A 26331-nucleotide genomic window follows, 5' to 3' on the forward strand; every position below is an offset into this window, starting at 1 on the left:
AAATGGCAAGAGGCCATGAAATCCGAAATGGGATCCATGTATGATAACCAAGTATGGACTTTGGTAGACTTACCAGATAGCCGCAAGGTTGCCGAGAATAAGTGGATTTACAAAAGAAAAATAGATGTTGATGGTAATATTAGTGTCTATAAAGCTCGACTTGTCGCGAAAGGGTTCCGAAAATCAAGGAGTTGAATACGATGAGACTTTCTCACCTGCAGCAAAGCTAAAGTGTGTGCGGATATTGTTAGCAATCGCTGCATTTTTCGATTATGAAATTTGGCAGATGGATGTCAAAACGGCGTTCCTTAATGGTGACATTGAGGAAGAGTTGTATATGGTACAACCCAAAGGTTTTGTCGATCCTAAAAATGCTGACAAGGTATGCAAACTTCAGCGTTCCATTTATGGACTGAAGCAAGCATCCTGGAGTTAGAGCCGACGCTTTGATAAGGTGATCAAAGTCTTTGGATTTATACAAACTTTTGGAGAAGCTTGTATTTACAAGAAAGTGAGTGGGAGCTCTGTAGCATTCCTGATATTATATGTAGATGACATATTGTTGATTAGGAATGATATAGAACTTCTAAGTAGTGTCAAAGGCTATTTGAATAAGTGTTTTTCAATGAAGGACCTTGGAGAAGCAGCATACATTTTAGGCATCAAGATTTATAGAGATAGATCAAAACGCCTAATAGGGCTTTCATAGAGTACATACCTGGATAAGATTTTAAAAAAGTTTAGAATGGATGAAAGCAAGAAAGGGTTCTTGCCCATGTTGCTAGGTAAGATTTTGAGTAAAACTCAGAGTTCGGCCACGGCAGAAGAAAGAGAAAGGATGAATAAGATCCCCTATGCCTCGGCAGTAGGCTCTATCATGTATGCCATGCTGTGTACAAGACCGGATATCGCACATGCTGTTAGTTTGACCAGCAGATATCAAAGTGATCCTGGAATGGAACACTGGACAACGGTCAAGAATATCCTGAAGTATTTGAAAAGGACTAAGGATATGTTTCTTTGTTATGGAGGTGATCAAGAGCTCATTGTAACCAGCTACACCGATGCTAGTTGGAACACTGATCCAGATGACTCTAAGTCTCAATCTGGGTACGTGTTTATTTTGAATGGTGAAGCAGTAAGCTGGATGAGTGCTAAGCAAAGCGTGGTGGCGAAATCTTCAACTGAATCTGAATACATAGCTGCTTCAGAGGCTTCATCAGAAGCGATATGGATGAAGAGGTTCATTACTGAGCTTGGTATGGTTCCTAGTGCGTTGGATCCGATGACCATCTATTGTGACAACATGGGTGCCATAGCCAATGCACAGGAGCCAAGGTCACACAAGAAGCTGAAGCATATCAAGCTACGTTTTCATGTGATTCACTAATATGTCGAAGATGGTGACATAAAGATTTGCAAAGTACACACAGATCTGAATGTGGCAGATCCGTTGACTAAAGCTCTCCCTAGAGCAAAGCATGACCTACACCAGAATGCCATGGGTGTTAGGTACATTACCATGTAATCTAGATTAGTGACTCTAGTGCAAGTGGGAGTCTGTTGGAGATATGCCCAAGAGGCAATAATAAAGTGGTTATTATTATATTTTTGTGTTTATGATAAATGTTTGCATCCCATGCTATAACTGTATTAACCGGAAACATTAATATTTGTGTGTTATGTAAACATATAAGAGTCCCTAGTAAGCCTCTTGTTAAGCTAGCTTGTTGATTAATAGATGATCATGGTTTCCTGATCATGAACATTGGATGTTGTTAATAACAAGGTTATGTCATTGGGAGAATGACATAATGGACACACACCCATAATAAGCATAGCATAAGATCAAGTCATTAAGTTCGTCTTGCTATAAGCTTTCAATACATAGTAACCTAATCCTTCGACCATGAGATTGTGTAAATCACTTACACCGGATGGATGCTTTGATTACATCAAACGCCACTTCATAAATGGGTGGTTATAAAGATGGGATTAAGTGTTCGGAAAGTATGAGTTGAAGTGCATGGATCAAGAGTGGGATTTATCCATCCTGATGACGGATAGATATACTCTGGGCCCTCTCGGTGGAATGTCATTCAATTAGCTTGCAAGCATGTGACTAGGTCACAAGGGATGACATACCACGATACGAGTAAAGAGTACTTATCGGTAACGAGGTTGAACTAGGTATAGAGATACTGATGATCGAACCTCGGATAAGTAAAGTATCGCGTGACAAAGGGAATCGGTATCGTACGTTAATGGTTCATTCGATCACGAAGTCATTGTTGAATATGTGGGAGCCTTTACAGATCTCCAGGTCCCGCTATTGGTTATTGATCGGAGAGGGTTCTCGATCATGTTTGCATATTTCACGAACCGTAGGGTGACACACTTAAGGTTCGATGTTGTTTAGTAGATATGGAATATGAGATGGAGACCAAATATTGTTCGGAGTCTCGGATGGGATCCAGGACATCACGAGGAGGTCCGGAATGGTCCGGAGGCAAGTTATGTTTCGGAATTGTTCTGGAAGAATTCTGCTGTTTTGTATTTCAGAAAAGTTATTCTGGAAATATTCTCGGAATTGGACAAAACAAAAACAAAAGTTCTTATTTTTCCGTCACGCAGACGGAGTCCAAAGGGGAGACGGAGAAAGGCCGGGAGGGGGTTAGACCACCCCTAGGCACGGGCCCACCCCAGGCCACGCCTAGGCATGGTCTGGGCCCACCAGGCATCGGCCCTAGATGGGTTTTGGGAAACCCTAACCCTACCCCCCACTATATAAAGAGGGGTGGGTTGGCCAGCCATAGCAGCTCCGTACGCAACCCTAATCTACCACCTCTCCTCCCTCCCAGTTTCTCCTACTCCGGCTTAGGTGAATCCCTGCAGGAATTCTCCTCCACCACCACCACCACGCCGTCGTGCTGCTGGGATTCCGAGGGGATCTACTCCTCTGCTGCCCGCTGGAACAGGGAGAGGAAGGACTTCATCGACACCGTACGCGTGACCGAGTACGGAAGTGCTGCCGGATTGCAGCACCAGAACGATCGTCTACATCAACCACGAGATCTGATCTCGTTAAGGCTTTGGATCTTCGAGGGTTAGTCTCTCTTATTTCTCGTTGCTCCGATCTCATAGTTTAGATCTTAGCTTTTCCATAGATTGGATCTTGATTTTATTCCTTCTTGCGGTAGAATCTTTTTGTTTTACATGCAACGAACCCTACAACTTATATGGACGGGTCGAACACCTTTATACACATATGGAAGAAGTTGTTGTAGCCACAAAACTCAATCAAGTTGCGCAACACAGAAAAAAGGACATACGATCGTCTAATTACATTTATACTAAATATTTATTCTTTTTTATGACCCTTTGTGTCAGAATCTTAGATTCTCATTGATGTAAATATCAATGGACACTAATTTTCTGTATATTAAATGTGCCAACATTAACCACACAACTATATTTTGAATATTAAAATCCAAAGATTAATGTTGCACAAGTCAAATATCTTTCTTAACAATACACACATACTAAAGTATAACTCTATTTTCTCATGGAAATTATGTTAGTATTTTCTAATTCATATCCAGACTAATATCATAAACAGATAAATCTCAATAGAGAAACAAATATGAGGAAACATCACATCCATCCGTATAATAATGTGTGCGTGCTAAATGCGCTATAGTTTGTTTATACATGCTTATAGTTATTTTAGTACTTACCAATATCTTGATAGATGGTTCTACAATGCATGAGTCTTGCCTTAACTTTGTATTAACATGTGTTTGTGTAAATTTGTATTAACTACTACAACATTTTTTGTATAAGGTGTCCTAATTTATATTCGTATGTGTGATTGTCTTGCCGTAAATATATACATTAGTAAAAAAATGTTAGATCAAGGTATAATTAGGAGAAAACAAAGTAATTTCATTATACTCCATCCATCCCATGAAACCATGTGACGGAAGGGGTACAACTGACTATCGGTTTCTCATTCCTCGCCCGAAGAGGTCAGGAAAGAGGTCGAAAAGAATTTTAGAACTCATGTACTTGCCTTTTGGACCATTTCTTTGAATCAAGTTGAATAACTTCACCATTTTTAATTTAAAATCATCAATTTCCAAATCTTGATTGGTCACTTTCAATTAATTGCACATAATTCAGATTAATTTGTATTTTTGAAACCAACTTAAGCAAATATGGAACAATTTTGTAGTTACTATGTAGATTATATATAAACATAACTGATGAGTAGATCATGAGCATGGTTTGGGTGCTGATTGGGCAACTTAAGAATAGGATAGCACTTATCTCTTGTTTCCCGTTAATAACACTTCGTGCTTGTTCCCACCCGGGCAAGGCAAAGGCCGGTCTACATCGGCGACGGCGAGGTTTTATCGTCCTCTGGCTTGGGCGGGTGGGCGCATGGAGCATCCTCCATGCAAGGGTGTGGCGCGGCCGTCGGGTGCCGCAGCATATCGGCGCTTTGGCATGTCCTTCGGAGTCGCGACGGGTGTTAGGGTGCTGGTGGTGTGCCCGACGGTGTCGGTGTGTTCGGGCAGTGCAGGCTGTGGGCGGGGTGGCGGGGTGGAGGGTGGGAAGCGAGGGCCACAGTCGACTGCCTGTAGCTGGTGGAGGAGGCGCCGTGGTGGTGGGTGTTCGGCCGACCTTTGCGGAGGACGGAATGGAGGATTGATGGTGGGCTGATATGCGTGGAGGCTGGTGGCATGCGGCGCTGCTGTGAGCTTTCTACGGGCTAGATCTGGGCCGGGCGGGCGTGGATCTGCCGATGGTGGCGGAACAATGTCTTCCGGGTGGATCTGGACACCGAGAGGCGGTGATGGTGGCTCAGTGTCTATGGATGCGTGGCATGTTGGTGGTGGCGAGACCCCATCTTTGCGGTGGAACGATGCGGGTTGGCAGGCGATGGTGAGACGGAGGTGGCAGCTACGACGAGCTTGTAGGCTAGATCCGGGCCAGGTGGGCCTGGAATTGGTGTTGCTGGACGAGCCTTGTTGGGCCCGGCTTTGCATGCCATTCTGCATGTCGTGGCCATCGACTTGTGGCTAACGTCACGTGCCCTATCACTTCCGTGTATGGAACTCGTGGGGGGATTTTAGGCCACATATCTACGGGTGGTGGTGGTGGTAGTGGGGTTCTGGAGAAATATATCCTTGCCTGTTCGTTCGGCACCGACGTGGCGACGCCTGAAGGTGTTGCCATTCCTTGTTGAAGGGCGTCGAGGGTACCCTGCTCCATTCCATCCGAAAACCCTAAGTTCAGTTTGCTGGTCCGGGCAGTAGCGTCGTGTTGACGTCGCATCCCTTCTTAAAGGTGCTGCTTTGGTACTTGGTGATCTAGGGTGCTTGTAATGTGGTGGGACAACTTTGAAGGGCGCTCGCAGTTGCGGGGCACCATCATTTCGTCGATCGGCAGTTGGCTTCATTTGTATCTTTGTTTTTTTTTTTTGAGGTATTTGTATCTTTGTTTTTGGTTGGGCATATCACTTTTTTGTTCGAACTCGTGTACGGGTGTTAGCTTTATTTATAAAGTAGGGTAAAAACTTTTTTCAAGGAGAAAGAAGCATCAACGGATTACCAGAGTAAGTCAATTCCAGTACTAATTAAGTCAGTCGTGCACTCATGCACATAGCGAAAAACCCTAGCTAGCAGAGCTCTGCCCTAGCTAGAGGTCACGGGCCTCCATTGCAAGCACCTAGCTCTATATAAAACCACACCACACACAAACCCTAAAGCACACATCGTTCATCCAGACCAGCAGCGATGGAGGCGAGCACGAAGAAGCTCGGTCCACTGCTCCTCACCTTTTTCCTCCTCATCTCCACCACCTTCGCCGCGCCGGCCACCGTCGCCTGCGACTGCGACAAGCCCAAGCACCCCAAGCCCTCCCACCCAGCACCCAGCACCAGGCCCTCCTACCCCAAGCCCCCCACCAAGGGCCCCAAGCCGGCTCCCAAGGGTCCCACCCACCCGCGGCCGGCGCCCAAGGTCCCCGTCCACCCGCCGATCGTCTGCCCTCCCAAGGGCCACGTCCCTCGCCCTCGCCCTCCCGTCTACGTCCCGCCAAAGGGGCCCGTCACCGCACCTCCCGTCATCGTCGGCCCACCCGTCGTCTACCCCACGCCGCCGGTCACCCACCCCACACCGCCGGTCACCGCTCCTCCAGTCACCTACCCCGCGCCACCGGTCACTGCTCCTCCAGTCACCTACCCCACGCCGCCCGTCATCGCTCCTCCGGTCACCTACCCTAGCCCACCAGTCACCGCTCCACCGGTCACGTACCCGTCGCCGCCGGTGGACACGCCGTGCCCGCCGCCTCCCCCGGCGACCCCAGCATCGCAGACGTGCCCGGTGGACTCCCTGAAGATCGGGGCGTGCGTGGACCTGCTGGGCGGGCTGGTGCACGTGGGCCTCGGCGACCCGGTGGTGAACAAGTGCTGCCCGCTGCTGCAGGGGCTGGTGGAGCTGGAGGCGGCGGTGTGCCTCTGCACCACCATCCGGCTCAAGCTCCTCAACATCAACCTCGTCCTCCCGCTTGCCCTCCAGCTGCTGCTCACCTGCGGCAAGACGCCTCCCCCCGGCTACACCTGCTCCATCTGAGGACGCATGCATGGAGGTCATCGATCGATCGACATGAGAGGATGTCATCGTCTTCGTCGTCCTTGCCTATCATTACCCTATTACCCTATTAGATTGCTAGCGATCGAGTAAGAAGAACAGATCGATCAGCTAAGGTTGGATCGATGAGTGCGCATGTGCTTGTTTTCGTCGTGGTTTTTGGTGTTTTCAGTTTGGTTTGGCTAGATCTGTGTGAGTACGCGCGACCGTGTGGTCTGAATTAATAATCGGTGTGTACTGATTAATTAATTGTTTGGTCAGATTTGAGTGATGACAAATTGATTAAGCAAACACTAGTACGACTGCATATCTCGGAATAATTCACAGAGCTGTTTCCGAGTGACTAGTTTGCAATTGGACAGAGATATTGAGAATGTACACGCATGCATGCATGGTTTGGTCAGTGGTCAGTGCATGCACAATCAAACTAAAGTATCTAATGTCGGTGTGTCGATTCTGATTGAACGATCTTATAGTTGCAAGGATCTGACTGAGATCTAGCTGGTCACGTACGGACGGACGACTGCGAGTCTGCGAGAACAATTTGGCGACACCCTCTGCAGTGGAGCGCAATGATAGGTGCAAAAGTGCAGGGAAAGCATGTGTCCTTTTGGCGCCATGTCACCCGTGAAACGAGAGTACCCAGCTAGCACTGCATTATTCTACTGTACGTGAGCTCGTCTGATGTGGCATGTGACTTCGCATGCGTCCACGGCTTGCTGCATGTCCTCTTCTGCATGCATGTGTCAGCTAGCTCCACCTTGCGAGTACGTTTTAAATCACTTTTTCTACAAAAAGAATATTAAGATCACAAAGATATATACCAATTACATTTAGCATGTACAACAAGGAAATATACTACAGACATTATAGATGCATACAGCCGTACTAAAAAACGAAGAAACACCCTAATCTTGTAGCTGCAACACAGACCACAACAAATACAACCCTGGTAATCCGCGCTCTCAAAACAAGGCTATTGCCAGGAATAACTAAATAAGCCAAGACCTTGGATTTTCACCCAAGAGCAAGTTCGTCCTCTCAAAAAAATGTATTTAACTAGGTCATTGCCAGACACAACCAATTAAGGCTAGATTTTCGATTTCCACCCTGAAAGATAAGCCTCTATACTCCTCATCGCTCCGAAGACACTGTCCTCCATTAAATCGAAATACCGATATGTCACATGATGGCATCAGCTAGCTAAGCTTCACGTCATCCCCTCTTGAAGCCACACTGCCAGAAAATGGGTGCACACGACCGAATCCCATCTATTCCAGCAATCTCCAGACATCTCACGCCTAATGGAGATTGCCAGCGGAGCCTTCTAGAACTCGTCACCGACCAGATCAATGAGGAAAGGCCTCAAGCAGAACATCAACTTGGCACGAATAGAAACCTAGAACCGCCTCCATTATTTAAAAGATCAAGGGCACAACATACTCCGACCTCAACCCGCCTGCTGGACACGGCCTTGGCCATGCGCTGCTAGACGATCCATCGTCTCGACGACGGGTCTTGGTGGAACCTAGATCCGCAGCATCGCCCCTCCACATATTGCCACCATGCACCATCAAAGGAGGAGAGACGACACTGCCACCTCGACCGGGGATCTCCGACATGGCCGCCGACTGCGACAAGAAGCCTCACACCGCTCTAGCCTTTCTCAACCATCATCGTTGCCCTCTGCCCCCAACACATTCGGCGTTGGGGCCCACCACCACCGCATACAAGGCTTGCAGCAGCGGCGACGAAGATCTACTAGGGTGGGGACGTGAAGTTGTTCGGCGGTGCTAGGGTTAGCCCATGGCGCCTCCCTGGGGAGAGACCCGAAATGCCTTGGAAATCACTATAAACTCTGCATAATAAATACGCCATCTTTACCTATTCATCCACTAGTAGTAGAAGTACTTCTCGAGTTTTTGCCCACCATCATGAACATGCACACGGTCGATACAATCGATGGATAGCATTATATTTATAAATTCCCCAAAAAAGCGGGAAAATGGAACACAAAATGAAAGAAAAGAATAAAATACAAATACAAATGTAAAGCTAAAAGGAAAATAAAACTATCGTTTCCGCCCGCGGGCAAGCTAGGCAATGGGCAATATATGGAATTTTTAAATATTCCCTCCATCCACAAAAAATGTTTTATATTTATCTAAATTTGCATGTATCTATACACTAACTCCAGCAAGGACCAACTCCAGCAATTGCTCAAGTTGATTCACATAGATGAATTTGTGGAACAGGTTGTATAAAATTATTTTTTCTAGAAACTGGAAGAAAGAGACAATATATAACATGCCTCCCTTAATGGGCCTGCTGGTATCTTCCTGTACGTACATGTAGCCATTTTCGGACCAATGGGCTGGCCCAGCGTATGTCCACCAGCCCACTGCACCAGTCCATATGTAGAGATGCGTAGGAGTCTCTTGGGGCATTTTATAATTTGCCATTATAAAATGCCCCAGCAAGGGGGTACGCAGCTCAGAAGACCCCGGACCGGACCAAATCAGCGCCCTACCCGACGATCTGCTCCTCCTCGTCCTCGCCCGCCTCCGCTGCGTCCTCACTGCCGCACGCACCGGTATCCTCTCCCGCCGGTGGCGCAACCTATGGACACTCCTCTCCACACTCATCTCCCTTGTCGACGTGTATCTAGACGCCGCTAGTGTCACCTCGCTGCTGCGTGCCGCCGCACGGCTTGATCCCGAGGAATTCGTGTTCGCCATCGACAACAAGGTAAAAGGAAGCCACGTCGATGTGCCCTATTTCCGCCGTGTCGCCTCAATCGTGCTAAAATCAAACACCTTCATCACCCCTTTCCGCATGCCAGCTGGTGTCAAGTTTGCCGCTCTCGACACACTATCCTTCTCATGCTCTATCACTGGCCTCGACGACCAAATCTCCCGGTGCCTGCGCCTCCGTGTCCTCCGGCTCACGGTGTCCACCAAAAATAACTTGGTGATTGTCCACTCCACCTCACCGCAAGAGCTATTCGTGGACTCCATAGGTCGCACGGAGCGCTTCGACATTGTTGCCCCCGTGCTTAGGCAATATACTGTGTCATTAGCCCCCTACGTTGGAATCAACGTCTCCATGTTGGCACCAACTTTGGAGATGATCTCGTGGTACTGCTGTTACGTCGATGCTAGCGTGCCTATTGGGTATGGTCATTGGAGACTGATAGATCTGATGTTGAAAAATACGGCAGCGAGACAAGGACAACTCCCTTCACTATGCATTCATGCCGACATTGTGTGTGTCTTCTCATGCTCAATTTTACTATGACTCTTGACTAAATTAATTAAACTGCATAAATGATATTTTATCGTGTTAAATTTGTTTTCTAGTGCTCGTCTCCTTTCCCTGGTCAGCTGGCCAACTTGAAGCGGAAGATTAAGAAGCATATGGTTGCATTGTTCTCAGATTTGGAGCTGCATCTAACGACAGGTGGACATGTTTTTGGAGCATTCGTGTTTCACCTCATTGGGATGAATCGGGTCCGTAGGACCGTGCGGAGGGTTAAGGTTATCCTAGGAGGTTCAAAGGTAATTCACCGTTTTTACTATACATACATACATGCATGTATGATTACTATTTTTGCTAATAATAATATACTGTGTAGTAATTAACATAGCTTTGGTTTTAGGTCAAAGAAGAATGCCCAAAGAATTATCTTTGTCATCCTAGAGACTGGAAAGTTCAAACTATCACATTGATTGCTCCTGAAGAAGTGGAAATTGATGGTTTCAAAGGAGTGGATCATGAGGTTGATTTCTTGAAATTGGTGTGTAAGTCTGCGCCAATGCTTAAAAGAGTGATTGTAAAGCTTTCACATGAGGACTCATCTAGTAGAAAAATATGCACAGAACTATACGACCTTTTCAGGTCATATTCTTCCATAGAATGTTGTATTTGTCTTTAGCACTGGTGAGTATTTGTCCTGCAAGCATAATTTTGCAAGCTCTTGAATGTCATTACTTTCAGTGACTTGTAATGCCTAGGGTGAACTGAAATGCAAGGCTACCTTCTGTTGTACAACGGTGTTGTGGATGGTGTTGAGCGAATAACTTAGTCCCAAATTTGCAGTTTTGTTGAAATCATCTAGGGAATTCAAGATCTCTGATTTAGATACTCCCTCCGTCTTATGAAAATTGCCTAATATCTGTTTATTCGACTGCGTGGGAATTCAACTTTCATGGAACGGTAGAAATTGGTCATGTTTGCAAAAACATGTGGAGAAAGAGAGCATACTAATTTCACATTTTTCATTTCAGGCGACGGGAAGTTGAGAGATAATTTTCTATGACTGAAAACATTAAGTTTTATATACGTGACAATGAGATCATTCTCCCTTGTTGAATTAAATGTAGTTTTATACGTTACTTGATTGATTCAATTATGTCTACCTATCGATATATATGTGTGTATTGGCTATTAATCTTGAACCACAGGGTTGAATCCTGTTACTGTCACTGTGAGGTGGATATATACCGAAATCATTTGAAATATTCAGCACGGGACAGTTGGTCTAAGCTAGAAAATTTCCACTTGGATTTCTTATAGCATCTCTAGCGGCCCTACCAAGACGGATATGGGCTGTCCGTTTTGGTTCCGTAGAAGAACATGAAAAGACCATCGCAGCGGCCCTACATAAATCTATATCTATATCTATATCTATATATATATACCTACCTACTAATAAAGGAAGTAAGGTTTCTCCCAAAAATTTCGTCCGTTTTTAACATGTCCTTGTTTTTCAGTCGTAATTATCAGCTTTGCCACCGCCCAAGTCAAATACCGGATGGTTTGGACAGACCAACAAATCCCCTCCCCTGCCTCCGGTGGTCGCACATGGGTTCCAGCAACGTTCGGCAACAGCTGGGAACAGAGAAGAGCAGACGGCGGGGAGAGCTAGCAGCGGAGGGAGGTCGAGGCGGGCAGCTTCGTCGCTCCGGAACGGATGCGTGCTCACGATCCCTCCCACAGCTCAGAAAAAAGCCCTCGATCGATCCCCTGTCATGATGGCCTCCACGGCGTAGGACGAGGTGTTTGGCCGTGTGCTGCTGATCACCTGGCTCAGTCCGACGGCCCCACGAGTCCCGATCCAGCGGTGAGGTCCTCCCCTGCCGCTAATTAAAGTCGACCTGGAGCGCGTGAGGTCCCATGAGCGCGCCGTCCGCAGCTGAGAAATCCAACATACAGGGACTTGAGGTGAGGGGAGACGGACATCGAGCCGCGCCATTAGCAGAGAGGGCAATTAGCCTGAGGAGAGCACGACTTAGACCTCGAGGATGTTGATTTGCATCTGGGATACTCAAATTTACCTTGGATATAAAATCGATCTAGCAGCTGATAGGTGATTTGGAGAAATAGAGATGGGATGCTCGGACAAGAACTTGATCCTGGGGCAGAGCCTCGACGGGATGCATCTACTGAGAGAAGTAGCAAGCGATTGGGTAAACGAGAGAAGAAGCAGCGGCCGGCGTTGGGAGAAATAGCAGGGATCTCAGGGTTGTCTAGGTGGAAGCAATCGAAGTGGGCTCTCGGCAAACTCTGAGTCGACCTCTGCCTTACTGCACTCCACAGGTGCCGCTCTGAATCGTCATGCCCTCCTTCGCTGCCTTTCTACAGAGAGAGCTGTTCGGGAGCAGCAATGCTGACAAGCAGTATGTTTTCTTTGATAGATAGACTGTTTGTGTCGATTGCAGCGCAATTATCTGTTCCTCTGATGGCACACTTGCTATCTGTTCCTCAATCTACTTTTATGACAGATAGATAAACTGTTTGTGTCGATTGCAGCGCAAACTCTGCTTGGCTTTACAAGTATCTGCCTGAAACATGCAGCTTATGTGGAACCTGAACTGCAAACAAGACTGTTTAAGTGTTTATTGATTTATTACCTCGAATAATGTCAAGTGCGTAAGGTTCCAGAAAGGGTGTGAACTGCAAAATTTTCGTCCAACCGGAAGAAATTCCTTACTGCAGTCCCACAGCTCGATCCAGCCCGGGTACTCCATTGTCCTTTTGCATGATTTTGTGGGATGTTGTAGCGTACAGAGGATGCAAGCTTGTGTACATACTTTTTCATTTAATCTATGAGATGGAGGATGCAAGCTTGAGTATAGATTTTTGTTCATCTACAAGGTAATAATATGATGCATGATTTTGTACAGATCAAGGATGCAAGCAGAGCAAAGCTAGCTCGTCTGTAATCGGCTGATCGATCTTTTTTTTTTTCTCTTCGTAATATGCCTAACTAACTTACCCTGCCCAACCTAGAATAGGAACTGGGCCATCTCTTACTGCATGCTGCTCGAATCCCTCCCAAGGGCTGACATGCTAGACCATAAAGTTTCAGCAATGGAAGTACGGTTTCAATAATTCTTAAAAAAAGAAGTTGCTCAATTCTTATAATTTATACACTCTTCTATTTTTTCTAAAGGATATACTTCTCTATTTTTCTGGACTACTTCCTTCAACATAAACCCTAGATTTGCTTATTCAGCTCAAGGTCTCTTATCCATGGAAAGACACGTACGAACATACCTTATTACAAGTAGATTGAGTGATTCATACTATATGCAATATAATTTGCCAACCTTAGGTTATATGCGTGTGCTTGCATTATGAAATGAAGTTTGACGTACTAATACATGTTCATCAGTTGCAAAGTAGTTCACTAAGCTTAGTAAATAACTGAATGTAATTTTGTTTAACATCAGTGTACCACGTATGTGTTAACAAGATAAAGTTATCATATTGATTTAGTAAACGGGTGAGGCAACTTGAATGATTCAAACATTGTTTCGTGATTACTATTGTGAGCAAACATTATTCTCCATGACTAAAAAAATATTCGATAGAAAATAACCCGGTGCAACGCACGGGCTCTTGTGTTAGTCTATACCTAATAATAAAAGCAAAAGAGTTTCTCCCTTGATCGTTCGTTCAACTTAAAACTGCCCTCAAAGTTAGTACAAAATTACCCACCAGTGCCACCGATAAGTGAAAAAACGTTTGGATTATTTTTTCCACCACTTATGTTACGGGACGGTTTGTAGTTGTTCATACACACGACTCTTCCAGTTCTTGGTAAAATAAAAACCGACCGGACGTCTGTCCAATCGGCCCCCGCCCACCATCCTCCTTCTCTCGATCGAACTCCCTGCGCCGCCGCCGGCAACCACCCCGTCCTCCCCTTGCTGCTGATCCCATCTCCGGTGGCCAGAACGGGGCTCGAAGATATACAGGTCTTAGATCTGTTGAGTCGGGCCTAATCAGATGATCTCGCTGGTGGAGTCGTTCTGGAATAAACACGTCTCAGAGCCGGATTACTTCACCTCGAATCCCGGTAGCCGAGTCGTCGCCGCGCCGTCTCGCTTCCTCTGCGCCGCCGAGTGGGGTGGTCATTAGAGGCGCGCCCATGTGGGGGAGCCGAGGGCGCCGGAATCATGCTGTCCTCAAGAAAAATTCGAGTCGATCTGTTTTGTGGCTGCCTGGATCGTCCGCCATGAGTCCAGGACAGTGGCTTTCTTACCACGCTGGCCTTCCTGCGGCTGGTCTCGCGTCGCCGTCGACATCTCCATCATCAGCTGAACCATCTGGATGATGTGGCCGCAAGGGGCCGGCGGTGCTAGAGTTCCGCACGTGACGGCTTGCCATCTCGACTTGGTGTTGTGTGCGTTCTAATCCAAGTTGCACTTCTATAGGCTATAGCCGAGGTGAGCCATCTCGGCAAGTGCTGCATATCATGCTCGCTTGCAAGAAGATTTTCTGGACAAGTTCCGTGCGCGTGAACAACAATTTCAGCATATTGTTACACCCGCTCTGCAGTGCGTAGCCCCTGGTAACTGTGTATGCAGATGCAGTGTCCCTAACTACTGATCGGGTCTGATTATGGCAATGTTTTCCCAAAGGCCTTGCTGCTAGACGCCTTCACTGATTTTGTTCATCATTGTCATGCTGTCTAGCGCTCTGGGAGTGCTGATCCGCAGTTCTTGACAGTATTGAAGGATTTCTTCATGGGTTTACTGCTGATGCGCTTTTTCAGAAGGCAGAGTGTGGTGATGCAGGTGATACTAAACATGCATATGCGGATGGCTCCCTCGGTGCTGCCCATATTTTTTTTCGCTCACCTTGATGTTGCTCCATTGGGGCACGTTCTCACTTGGTGGATGCAATTCTGGAGGGCTTCATGCGTTACCGTTTTGGAAATTTAAGGTCGACTAAAATTTTACGAGAATTATAATGAGCAAATGCGAGGATATATTCTTGCCACCCGACCATGTTGGTGCTACTGGATTTAAGGTCGACTAAAGATTTTTTTTATGAGAATTGTAATGAACTTTAACGCAGTAATAATGTCACCGTCAAGAACGCTTCATCTTCTCAACATAAAAATAATGACCATAATTCACGATTGAGAAAGAATATTTTGGACATTGCTTTAGTTAACATAGATATAAAGTATGCTTGTAGTTGCGGCGGCCTCTCGGTTCGCCCGCCAAGAAAAAATATATTTCCATTACAAAAATCTCTATAGACTTACTTAAATATATTTAATAAATGTCAACCCGTAGAAACACACATGCAAATTTGGGCAGCCCTCATATTAAGCACGACAAATTTGGGCAGCCCTAACATCCAGCACAAGTAAGCATTTCAAGTTTTAAACATTCCTTCATTGGCGAGTTTCAATGACTCTATTATGTGTGTTGGGAAAGCTCATCGCCTTAGGACGGATCACATTCGGGCGCATTGTCACTAGGTGCACACATCGGCCACCGCCAGTGTAGCGGTGGAACTTGAGCCATACTGGTTGGGTTAAGGGTGAGCAATTTTATTTCCGATGCAACGCACGGGTATTTTTCCTAGTGTATACAGATGCGTAAACCCGTGTCCACTACGGGCCCTTGCTAGACCATGAGAACAATGGCGAAGACTACACCGAAGAAGCTGAAGGCAGCTATAAATACGAGGAGTCTGATCTGTGAGGATGAGTTGGAATGAAACTATTTTACGGTACTCGAAAGCTTTCTTACAATCGGTTCTCAATTGACTCTTCAGTGCATGTGTGTGTGCGCGCGCAGTTTCCGTATATAGCACATATATATGCTGAGACTTTAGGTATTTCTGGTTGTATATAGACCGAGTCGACAACGATGAAATATATGTACTTAGCAAAGGTAATCATTAGCCGCATGAATGAGAAAGAAGGGAAGCATGTAAGATAAATAAGGGAAACATTGGTTATACTTTTTTGAAAAGAGCATATGAACCTTTGCAAAATAGTTGGAAGCATGGACAAATAGAAGCATCAGATTCGTGGTAATGCAGCATACTGACTACTATGTAGAAGCATAGAAATTTCAAAATGAACATGCAACAATGGTTGCCGCCGATTGTGTGATGATGCAACCAACTTGACCATCAATCTATAATGGTTGGGGAACATGTTTGAAATTAAAGCATACAAGTCAAGGAAGGGCACAGGGTTTGTACCGTTAGCCATAATGCCCACCGTCCATCTCTCATGGCGATGGTACATGTGTGTTGACTGGGCACATACTCTTCGCTGACCTGCAACAATGACCTCATCCCACCGATGGTAACCTACCTGCCTCCCGGAGTGCCTACACCCGCCAGCGAAGGGCACCGAGGTACTAGGAGCAACACACCAGCCTGCCCGTCCTGGCGATGGTCCTTGAAACATGAGACATTTACCAACATAATCTCGCCTCAACATACCCAGCGTAAACGCCGTTGTAGATGGCCAATAGCAAGCATTGAAAAAAAAAAGTATTATGGAATGTGTTAACTTGAATGATGGGCAACATATATGAGAAATGAAGGAAGCATGAGCAATGTTTAAAATACAATAATATTGTCAATTTAAGCAACAAATCCAAATAAAAAGGTAGAAGCATGGTTCTATTTGTGCAATCTCTCATGCACATACATACTTTGGAAGCATCGATTTTATGATATCACAAAGTAGCTAGTCAAACATAGAAGCTTCGAAGCCTAAAACATTACTAGTAGCATGATGGCAACAATTAAATTACAATGGTATTGGAAATGAAAATAACAAAAATCAGGAAGGAAGAAACATCGTTGTATGCACCAAAATATCTAGACCAAAGCAAAAAATAGTGTACATCTATACCTAATAATAAAGGAGCTAAGGTTTCTGCCAAAATTTTCGTCCAACAATTTTTTGGACTATTTTGCCCTCCCACCAAATCACATAATACATGAAACTGCCATGGTACCGGTTCGGTTCATCTGTTTTTCTTCCTCTCCCTGAACGAAGCTTCCTATTTCCCCATTGTGCCACAAGTCAGCGCCGCTGGATTCATACTCGTCACCTCACGATTGACGACTGCAGCCAGTTAATCGAGCCCTCCGATGACAGAATCGACTTTTTGATGGCTTGCACGGGTTCGTGGCCATCGCGGGCGCAGCCCCCGCTAGCTCTCTCTCATCTCACCCGACTCTCCTTCGCGAAGATTGTCCAATCCCACCACCGCCTCCACCTGGGTCGCCGACGCCCTAAGATCGCATGTCTTCCGCGGATCTGGCGCAGTACCTCTTCTCTGGTGCTCATGCGCCCGCTCACCAGCAGGCCCCACTCCGGCAGCCCGGCTGCTGCCCCTGATGGGCGCCCCGCCCCATCTCTGCTCGGTGCACTCCGCCCCAGCACATCCATGGTCGCTGGCGAGCTCCGCAATGATCGATTCCTCGCTGACACGTCCCTGGTCACCGGCGAGTTCCGCCCCATCTGTCCCTGCCCTTCAGTTTGTTTAAGAGAGAGAGGCTGCTACTTGCATCAATGGACGATATGCTAACTGGTCCATAAGAGAGGAAGTGCCCCGATTAGGAAAAGATGTCATGCGAGAGCGTTTCGTCTGCGCAATGGTACGCAGCACTTGCAGCGTTCTTTACCTGCAGTTAGGCAATTCAGTTTCTGAATATCAGAAGAACATGGATGCTGCACGTAAACTAATACTTAGGGCATCTCCAGCGGCGCGACTCGACCGTTTGCGTCCGCTTTGGTTGTAAATGCGTCTGGCACCCTCTCCAGCGGCACGACGCAAAGTGACCGGGCCGTCCGCGGTGCGCCAGGTTTGCGTCTCGGCGGACGCTGCGCGGACGCGCAAAGTGTCCGTTGCGGTCTCCACCGGGCCCGCCTGGCAGCGAGCCTGCATGGAGGGTATCGCTTCCGCGGCCATCGCTTCCGCGGTTAAGCGCTCGCGTCGCGCGCAGCCTTCGCCATGAATGCCGCATGACTTCCTTGCGCAGATGCAAGGGCGGGCGGCGGCTGCGGCGCCTTCAATGGCATCGTATCCGTGCGCGGCCGCCCTTAAAAGTCCGGCGGCCGCGTTGCTCCTTCGCCTACGCTCCACTCGCACCACAACCGCCGCCGCGCATGGGAAGAAGAACGATTTCGAGCCTCCCGGCAGCATCAAGAAGGTGCCGCTCCCCGTCACGGTGGGAGGCTCATGCACGGCAAATGGGTGCCGTGCGATGCCTGGTCCGGCGTGCGGCCTGCACTGGTCCGCGCGGTACGTCGGCGGCCGGGCGGCTCACCGCCGCCGGTGCCCATCCCTCCGCACTGCGCGCGAGCTTGAGCGGACCAAGGAGATCCGGCGCAGAGGCGATATTCGCCGACGGACCTCCTCGCCGATCCGGCGTACGCCATCTACTCGGAGAGTTGGCGTACGTACTGTCCATGGAGACGGACGACAGCAGACGAAGGGCTGGCTTCATGGGCAATGTGGATTATCCCTTCGGCCCCTGCACCGGCGGCTCGTCGTCAGCAGGCGCCGACGTGTCGTCAGCAGGCGCCGACGCGACATGAGCAGCCGCAGCACAACGACCGCGAGGATGAGGACGACGACGACGAAGCGTACGCCGTGTACGACGATGACGACGACTACATCGAGGCGCTCGCGTACCATAGCGAGGAGGTGAAGGACGACAGCGAGGACTACGTCGGCCTCGTCTTCCACGAAAGGTAGCAGGCCAGGGCGGAGGGCCGGAACTTCGAGTTCCCCGACAACATGACGGATGACGAGATGGCCAAGCTCGGCCTCCTCGTCTCCGAGCACGACGCGCCCGTGCGGCCGCCGTTGCCCGCTACGCCACCGCTGTCATGCCGCCGGCCCGTCCGCGGATGAAGCCCTTCGACAGCGCTCGGACTCGGCGGCGCCTCCTCCACCGCCGCCACAGCCTTGGGCGCCTCCCCACCGCCGCCACGCCCTTATGGCTGGGCTCCTCATCCGCCGCCACAGCCGCAGCCCTGGGCGCCTCCACCGCCGCCTCAGCCGCAGCCTCCTCAACCTCGAGCACCGCGATCGTGCCCGACGTACGCTCCCCCGGATGGCTACTGGCCGTGGGACGTACCGGAGGTCATCTTGCTGGACAGCGACGAGGAGCAGCACGGCCACGATGCGCAGCAGTAGGCGTTTTAGGTTTTTTTTTTTATGTTTTCAAGTATGTAAGTTATGTTTCAGTTTTTGTAAATTATGTTTCAGTTCAAAAAAATGATTCGTCCTAAAAAAAATGCGTCGTGCCGCTGGAGCCACCCCCGACGCAAACGGACGCGCGGTCGTTTTCGACCAAAAGGGCCGACGCAAACGGACGCGCGCGGACGCTAAAATGCGTCGCGCCGCTGGAGATGCCCTTATGCCAAGGTCACGTTTCGTCGCTCAAATTGGCTATGTTAGTCAGGCATCTATACCTATACCTAATCTATACCTAATAATAAAGGAGCTAAGGTTTCTGCCAAAATTTTCGTCCAACTTTTATTTGGACTGTTTTGCCCTCCCACCAATTTACATTTTACAGAAAATGCCACCGGGAAGTGAAAACGGTTTAAAAGAAGAAACGTGCTGTGCACCTGTCTTTCTCGTCACCGAACTGGGCCCTTCTCGTCACCGAACTAAGCCCACAAAGAAAGTCACCGACGGCCGGCCCGATCGTTCGTAGAAGCGCTTGCACGCAAGCATCAATCCAATTCATCCAAAAAATCGCTAGACATTCTGTGTTAAATAGTCCCACATTGCTCCCTCACAATGATTTCCACCAGTTTATATACGTTTGAATTTGCGTGGAATATCAGCAAGGTGAATCAAAAGTAGCAACATTGGTTGGTCTGAAATCCGCTGCCTAAAAGCTGCACGGTGTTGTAATCTGAAAGGAGAACTGAAAGAGGACGTTGGTTCCTCTTCTAAAAGGACGATGTGAGGCGGCGGAAGGGAAGCGCGTGCGGGGGTGCTGGTTGGGTTCGTGTGTGGAGAAAGAGGATGAAGGGATAGGGTTGGGCCGCTTCTGCCGCTGGCCTGGGGATTGCTAATTTGTTACGGTTTGGCTTGGACCGAACAGGTACATGTATGGCTACCTCTTTTTCTTCCTAAATTCCTTTTTAATTTATTTTCAGAAAAATATAAATAAAAAGGGCTTGTGGGGGTCTACTCCTGGGATGACCGATTTTGCATAAATTGTTGCACGACCCGACGCAACACACATATATCTTTTTAGTTGAAATTACAATAATGCCACCGCTTAAGCAAAAATGCTAGCTTTGTTTTCGCTCGTTGATCTAACGAGAACAAAACAGATCGCTTTGTTTGGCGCGAGCCACGCGACGAGTGGTTGCCGCTGGTCGACGGGTCACGCAGAAGAGGTGCGGCAGAACACGTGCGGCATGAACACCAGGCAACAGCTACAAAGCTAGAAATTTTTTGTCATTGGTGTCAGCCATCTATATTAACTAGGTGGCATTACACATATTTAGGAATTTTTTCTGATTTTTTAGGAGGGTTAACAAAATATCATTGGTGTTAGTTGACGCCATTGATTACATGCTAGCTCTACCCCTGCCGGGCGAGCTTGTAGGATGTGCCATGAGAAGCATTGCCAACATGTTATTGGAGCGCGGGCCGACACAGCCCCAAACCTACCCTCCCCTAAGCTCTAGGCCCTCTCGAGGACGAGTCCTATCTGCCTACATCGACCACCTTGAAGCAACTCTTCATATATGTATTTTTAGGCAGTGGAGCACCATGAAATTGTTGAAGACTTGTGGGCATGAATGCAGCGGCCGAAGAACAGGGAGACAAGACAACGCCGAGAAGTAGGATGATTACATGTTCGATCCAGTGACCCAATATCGGTGGAAGACTACCACCGACGCCAACGCCGATGTTGGAGAAAGATCGATGAAGTGTGTAAATAGGAGAGCAGGTGTCGGCCAATCAGCGCAACAACGCGAATTACACTGGAGGAAATTAGTGTCTAATTACTCCTCAACCGTCCATGTTGCAGGTATCAACGCAACAAGGCGTTAAAGAGTACCAAACCACTTTTTTTTTTGCAAGGGGAGAGCACCAAACCCAAACCCACGAGGAATACTCTCCTCGCATTGTCGATGTTCATTTGTTCTGATTTGGTTAATTTAACAAGATTTAATTTATTTTAGCATCTTTTTATATATTTAACGAGTGATTTGTTGCATGATGATTTTATAACGATACAACCAAAATTGAAGTATTTCCTCCGTCTTCAAATAAGTGGACGTTTAGCCTCAAACTTTATCCATAAAAGAGTGTACTTCTATCTTTCTAATGCACTTCAATGTAGAAAAGCTATTTCTCTCTCATCGTACGGAATCAAACCCAATAATATTCAACATATGTTATCTTCATTTTGTTCATTCACTTAGCTCATTGGAGGTAAAAATATTAAAGAGAAGATAGATATTTTGCGTCTTCCCAATGCAATTTTCCCTCACTTGATAATGTGTATTGAAAAACCCGTACGTACACACTTCTTTTTGGACAGATGGATGCTTTAGACCCGTCGCAACGCACGGGCACTTCTGCTAGTATGATTTCTCATGGGGAGAGCCCATGGTATACTTAAGAAGAGTGGTGAGGCAATCAGAATTCGTCTTTAGACAAGATTCGAACCCTGACCGGCCGGGAGTGCCACTGCATGTCCGACCACTAGGTTATGCCTTAGTTCTCAAAATAGTGTACATATGAAGCATGAATATTTTGAAACAAGAGATTTTTTTGCTATGTCTGTATTATAAGTATAGGAATTGTGGCGGTTCGATCGGTCTGATATTTCACATTTTATTGGACTGCGATCTGTAATACTTACGAATGTTTTCTATTTTTATTAATTCTTCCGTTCCATAAGTGTCGGGGATTTAGATTACGAAGTTCCTGATAACTATTATGGATCTTTCTGAATCCCATACGAAATTTATCTATACAGTTGTATAAAAAAAAACTCGTGACTTTTTTGAGGGAAGCAGCATAAAAACTCGTGAATTGAGCCCTAACGATATATAGAGACTAGATCGAGAGTAAGAATTGATAAGACGAGAAGGGAATTGACAAGAGAGTTCGTCCGCCGCCGCACGGATCCATTGACCTTGATGGAGTGGAGATCAGGGCGTTCATCTCAGCTGCAGCTAGGTAGCCCGGGGGGCGGGGCGGACCGCATCAGCGCTCTGCCCGACGACCTGCTCCACCTGGTCCTTGCCCGCCTCGGATGCGCAGCCGCGGCGGCGCGCACAGGCGTGCTCTCCAGAAGATGGCGCGACGGCGTCTGGACACGCATCCCCGAGATCGTCCTCCGCGACGTTCCGTTCCGCTCGCTCGAAGCAGCAGTCGGCGGTTTCTCTCCGGGAGTCTCCCTCCTCGAGATCCGCGTCCCGGAGCAGCAGCACAGACGCGTCCTCCGAGAGGACTGGGCCGACTCCACCGACGTAGAGTCGCTGCTGCGCGCCGCCGCGCGGCTGGCGCCGAAGGAGTTCGTCTTCGCGTTCCCGCCGGGCTCGACAGCGAGCTCCATCGACGTCGACCTGCCGTGCTTCCGCAACGCAACCTCGATCGTCCTCGACTCGGTCTTCTTCTTCGTTAGCATGCCCGAGGACGTCGAGTTCCCGGCGCTCGAGACGCTGTCCCTTTCGGGCTGTATCGTCAACCTGGACTCCTTGCTATCCCGCTGCCCGCGCCTGCGCGTGCTCAGACTCAATCCGCGGAGGATTTGGGTCGAAGATGACGACCTGACGGTCCACTCGGCGTCGCTCCGGGAGCTCGTCGTGGATACGGAGGGAATACAGATAACCCGTGTCGACGTTGTTGCTCCAATGCTTAAGCAGTTGACGATGAGTTTATGTTTATGCGAGGGGCTCAACATCTCCATCCTAGCACCAATGGTGGAGAAGGTCTCTTGGCACTGCTGCTACGGTTTAAATCTTGATGGGTCTGATCTTTGGCAACTCGAGAGAATTAGGTTGCAGAAAGATGAGAGGGAGGGACATGAGACGGAGCTTGCTTTCCTGCGAATCCATGCCTATGTTGTACGTATCTTCTCCTAATAAATTACTAAAGTTACAGATTAAATTAATTTTCAGCAAATGATATGTGTTCTACATTTTTTTCCAGAACTTTCTCCCCTACGTAGACAACTTTGCGCACCAGATAGAGAATCATATAATTGCCGACTTCTCTGTTTTGGAGCTAAATCTCACGACAAAGGGGCATGCTTATGGAGCATTTGTGATGCATATCCTAGGGTTAAGTCAGATTCGTGGCACTACACAGCGACTGAAGGTTTCCTTAACGAGATCAAGGGTAACTATTCATTTTTATTATATACTACTATCTCATTAATGAATAATAATGTAATGATATGCATATTTGGTTTTAGGAGAAAGAAGCATGCTTAAATAATTGCCCTTGTGAGCCTGTGAACTGGAGAAACCAAGTTATCACATTGATTTCTCTTGAAGAAGTGGAAATCAATGGCTTCCAAGGGGAGGACCATGCACTTGATTTTCTGAAGTTGATATTCAAATCTGTGCCAATACTCAAAAGAATGATTGTGAAGCTGTCAGGTGAGGTCTCAACAAGCAACGATAGATGCAACAAAATATACGATATATTCAAGGTGTATTCTTCTGTGGATTGCTACATTTATCATAGCTCGGGTAAGTATATACTATGTGTTTTCCATGCATAGCTGAGATCTCCATAGATACACAACAATAAAACTGTTAATCTTTTTAAACGTCATTAAAACTTAAAGCTGAGTCATCCTTGTTTTTCATGTTGTGTGGAATATTTAGGATACTAGGGTGGCTGCATTGTGGTTCTGTCATGCATGCCAGTTATAAAGTTTCTACATTGTACATAAATACAACATAATACTTCTGAATACCCATGCGGGCATGCATGCCCACATATTTTATGAAAATGGATGCTAAATAGTACTTGGTCGATAACATAATAGACATCATTTTGCTTTACGCAATCTTCTTTATTGATTATTGTCACACCTTACTTGATTCACCACTCAACACACAGGAATATAGTCTAGATACAAGGATTTGCAGCAAGAATTTGGGGAGGGATTAGAGTCAGGTGGGAGAGGTGTTACAGCAAGGGGAACGGAAGAGAGACTATTCCGAGTATCTGTTCTTCGATGCCGATCCCTGAGCCCGTGGCCACCCCTTTGCTGCTTCAGCGCATCCAGGTACCAGATGGATAACGAGTTGTGGGCTGCCTTGTCCGCTTGGGCCGCTGGCCCAGCCCATCTTCCGGCCCAGATGTAGTTGGGTTCATGACATTCTCCCCCGCTTTACCAACGGCTTGTCCCCAAGCCGGAGCGCGAGGGAACCTTGTCTTCAGTTCAGCAACATTTTCCCAAGTTGCGAGAGACGCTGGCAGCCCCGACCACTTGATCAAGGCTTGTTCCAGCAACGCTCGCCGTCGAGGCACCTGGCGGGTTTGCAGTACCTGCTCCGGAACTTGGTGTCGAGGCGCAGCATCGTCGATGGGTGGCAACTCCTTATGCACTTCTTCAGCTGGGGCTCCCCGACGCAGCTGGGATACATGGAAGACAGGGTGCAATTTCGAATGCTCTGGTAACTGAAGACGGTACGAGAGCTCACCTACTTTCTGGAGTACTTGAAATGGTCCGAAGAAGCGAAAGGCCAGCTTGGCGTTGGAGCGAAGAGCCAATGAGGTCTGCACATAAGGTTGCAAGCTCAAATACACCCAATCACCCACCTGGAACACACGATCTGAACGCTTGCGATCAGCGAACTGTTTCATGCGATTGTTGGCTCTATGTAGATGCTGGCGCAACAGCGATGTCACCAGCTTCCGTTCTTGTAACCACTCCTGGAGGTCAGTCACCACTGATACTGAAGCATCTGTAATCCCCAAGTATCGTGGATGATGGTTGTACAGAGCAAAGAATGGGGACATCTTGATCGATGAGTGGTAGGAGGTGTTGTACCAGAACTCCGCCAATGGTAACCACTTACTCCATTTTGTTGGGCATGAGCTAATGAAGCAACGCAAGTATGTCTCAAGACATTGATTGACTCGCTCCGTCTGCCCGTCAGTCTGCGGATGGTACGCGGTGCTCATACGCATCTCAGTCTTGGACAACTTGAACAGAGACTGCCACAACTTACTGGTGAAGACACTGTCGCGGTCAGAAATCAGAGCAGCGGGCATACTATGAAGCTTAAACACATTATCAATGTAGATCTGTGCCACCTCTGATGCTGTATAAGGGTGAGATAAAGGCAAGAAGTGGGCGTACTTGGTCAACTTATCCACCACGACCAACACTGAAGTGAACCCAGCCGAGCGAGGTAGTCCATCTACGAAATCTAGGGAAACAACTTCCCAAGCCTGAGTAGGCACTTGTAGAGGTTTCAGTAGTCCGGGGTAACGGACATGCTCCGGTTTAGCTTGTTTGCACACAGCACAGTCCTCAATGAATGTTTGGATGGTCATTTTCATCCGTGGCCAAGCAAAAAGCTGCCTGACCCGCTGCAAGGTTGCTTGAACACCCGAATGGCCCCCAATAGCTCCAGAATGCAGTGTATGCAATATCTTTTGTTGCATTCCTTGATTACCGCCCACCCAGATGCGTTTCTTGTATCTAAGGATGTCTCCGTCCCAAGCTAAGTGTTTGATGGCGCTGTCTGTTTGATCCAACTTCTCTAACAATTTCTGTGTAACCAGATCAGTGGCATACCCCATTTTAATTTCCTGCAGCCATTCAGGAGTACCAAGAGTGATTGCCAAAATTTCTCCAACCGGAATTGCTGGGTGTCGTGACAGAGCATCAGCTGCCTGGTTCGCACTGCCTTTTTTGTACTCAATTTGGTACTGCAAACCAAGTAGCTTTGTAAGCGCCTTGTGCTGCCAGGGAGTAGTGAGTCTTTGTTCATCCAAATGAGCCAAGGCACGCTGATCAGTACGAATTACAAACGGTGACTGGCGCAAATAGGGACGCCAACGATCCACAGCCAATAAAATTGCCAGACTTTCTTTCTCATAGGTGGAAAGACCACGCAATCGAGGACCCAAGGCTCTACTCAAATACGCCAAGGGATGATGATCCTGCATCAACACTGCCCCTATGCCACGGTCGCTGGCATCAGTTTCAACCACAAACGGCTTATCAAAGTTGGGTAATGCTAGAACCGGTGCAGCCAGCAAGGCTTGCTTCAGCGAGTCAAAAGCTTGTTGGTGATCTGATGTCCATACGAACGGTTCGTTCTTTTTCAGCAAATCTGTCAATATGCGACTGATAAGTCCAAAGTTACGCACGAATTTCCTGT

General features: G+C 47.6%; 3 protein-coding genes across 3 annotated transcripts; all 3 read left to right on the top strand.

Moving 5' to 3' along the window:
- The first annotated feature begins 5764 nt into the window (after positions 1–5764).
- On the top strand, positions 5765–6905 carry LOC127316771 (uncharacterized). The gene has a single exon (XM_051347243.2). It carries the CDS (start codon positions 5802–5804, stop codon positions 6636–6638), a length of 837 nt encoding a protein of 278 aa, XP_051203203.1. The 5' UTR covers positions 5765–5801; the 3' UTR covers positions 6639–6905.
- A 1371-nt stretch (positions 6906–8276) lies between these two features.
- Positions 8277–11707, top strand: LOC127314969 (uncharacterized). The gene is made up of 5 exons (XM_051345512.1): positions 8277–8422; positions 9134–9920; positions 10016–10213; positions 10315–10456; positions 11442–11707. Exons 1-5 carry the CDS (start codon positions 8277–8279, stop codon positions 11705–11707), a joined length of 1539 nt encoding a protein of 512 aa, XP_051201472.1.
- A 10409-nt stretch (positions 11708–22116) lies between these two features.
- On the top strand, positions 22117–23064 carry LOC127314968 (F-box protein At5g03100-like). Its single transcript, XM_071824433.1, has one exon. The coding sequence runs from the start codon at positions 22117–22119 to the stop codon at positions 23062–23064; it is 948 nt and encodes a 315-aa protein (XP_071680534.1).
- Positions 23065–26331: the final 3267 nt, after the last annotated feature.

The sequence above is a fragment of the Lolium perenne genome, chromosome 7, assembly GCF_019359855.2.
Source record: "Lolium perenne isolate Kyuss_39 chromosome 7, Kyuss_2.0, whole genome shotgun sequence".
In the NCBI taxonomy this organism is placed as follows: Eukaryota; Viridiplantae; Streptophyta; class Magnoliopsida; order Poales; family Poaceae; genus Lolium; species Lolium perenne.

Excerpts from the sequence above, each read along its gene's own strand:
- LOC127316771 (XM_051347243.2), top strand. The coding sequence starts at position 5,802 with ATGGAGGCGAGCACGAAGAAGCTCGGTCCACTGCTCCTCACCTTTTTC.
- LOC127314969 (XM_051345512.1), top strand. The coding sequence starts at position 8,277 with ATGGCCGCCGACTGCGACAAGAAGCCTCACACCGCTCTAGCCTTTCTC. Across the intron at positions 10,214-10,314 it reads TTATCCTAGGAGGTTCAAAG|GTCAAAGAAGAATGCCCAAA; the intron begins GTAATTCACCGT and ends CTTTGGTTTTAG. Across the intron at positions 10,457-11,441 it reads TGATTTCTTGAAATTGGTGT|CTTTGCCACCGCCCAAGTCA; the intron begins GTAAGTCTGCGC and ends CGTAATTATCAG.
- LOC127314968 (XM_071824433.1), top strand. The coding sequence starts at position 22,117 with ATGGAGTGGAGATCAGGGCGTTCATCTCAGCTGCAGCTAGGTAGCCCG.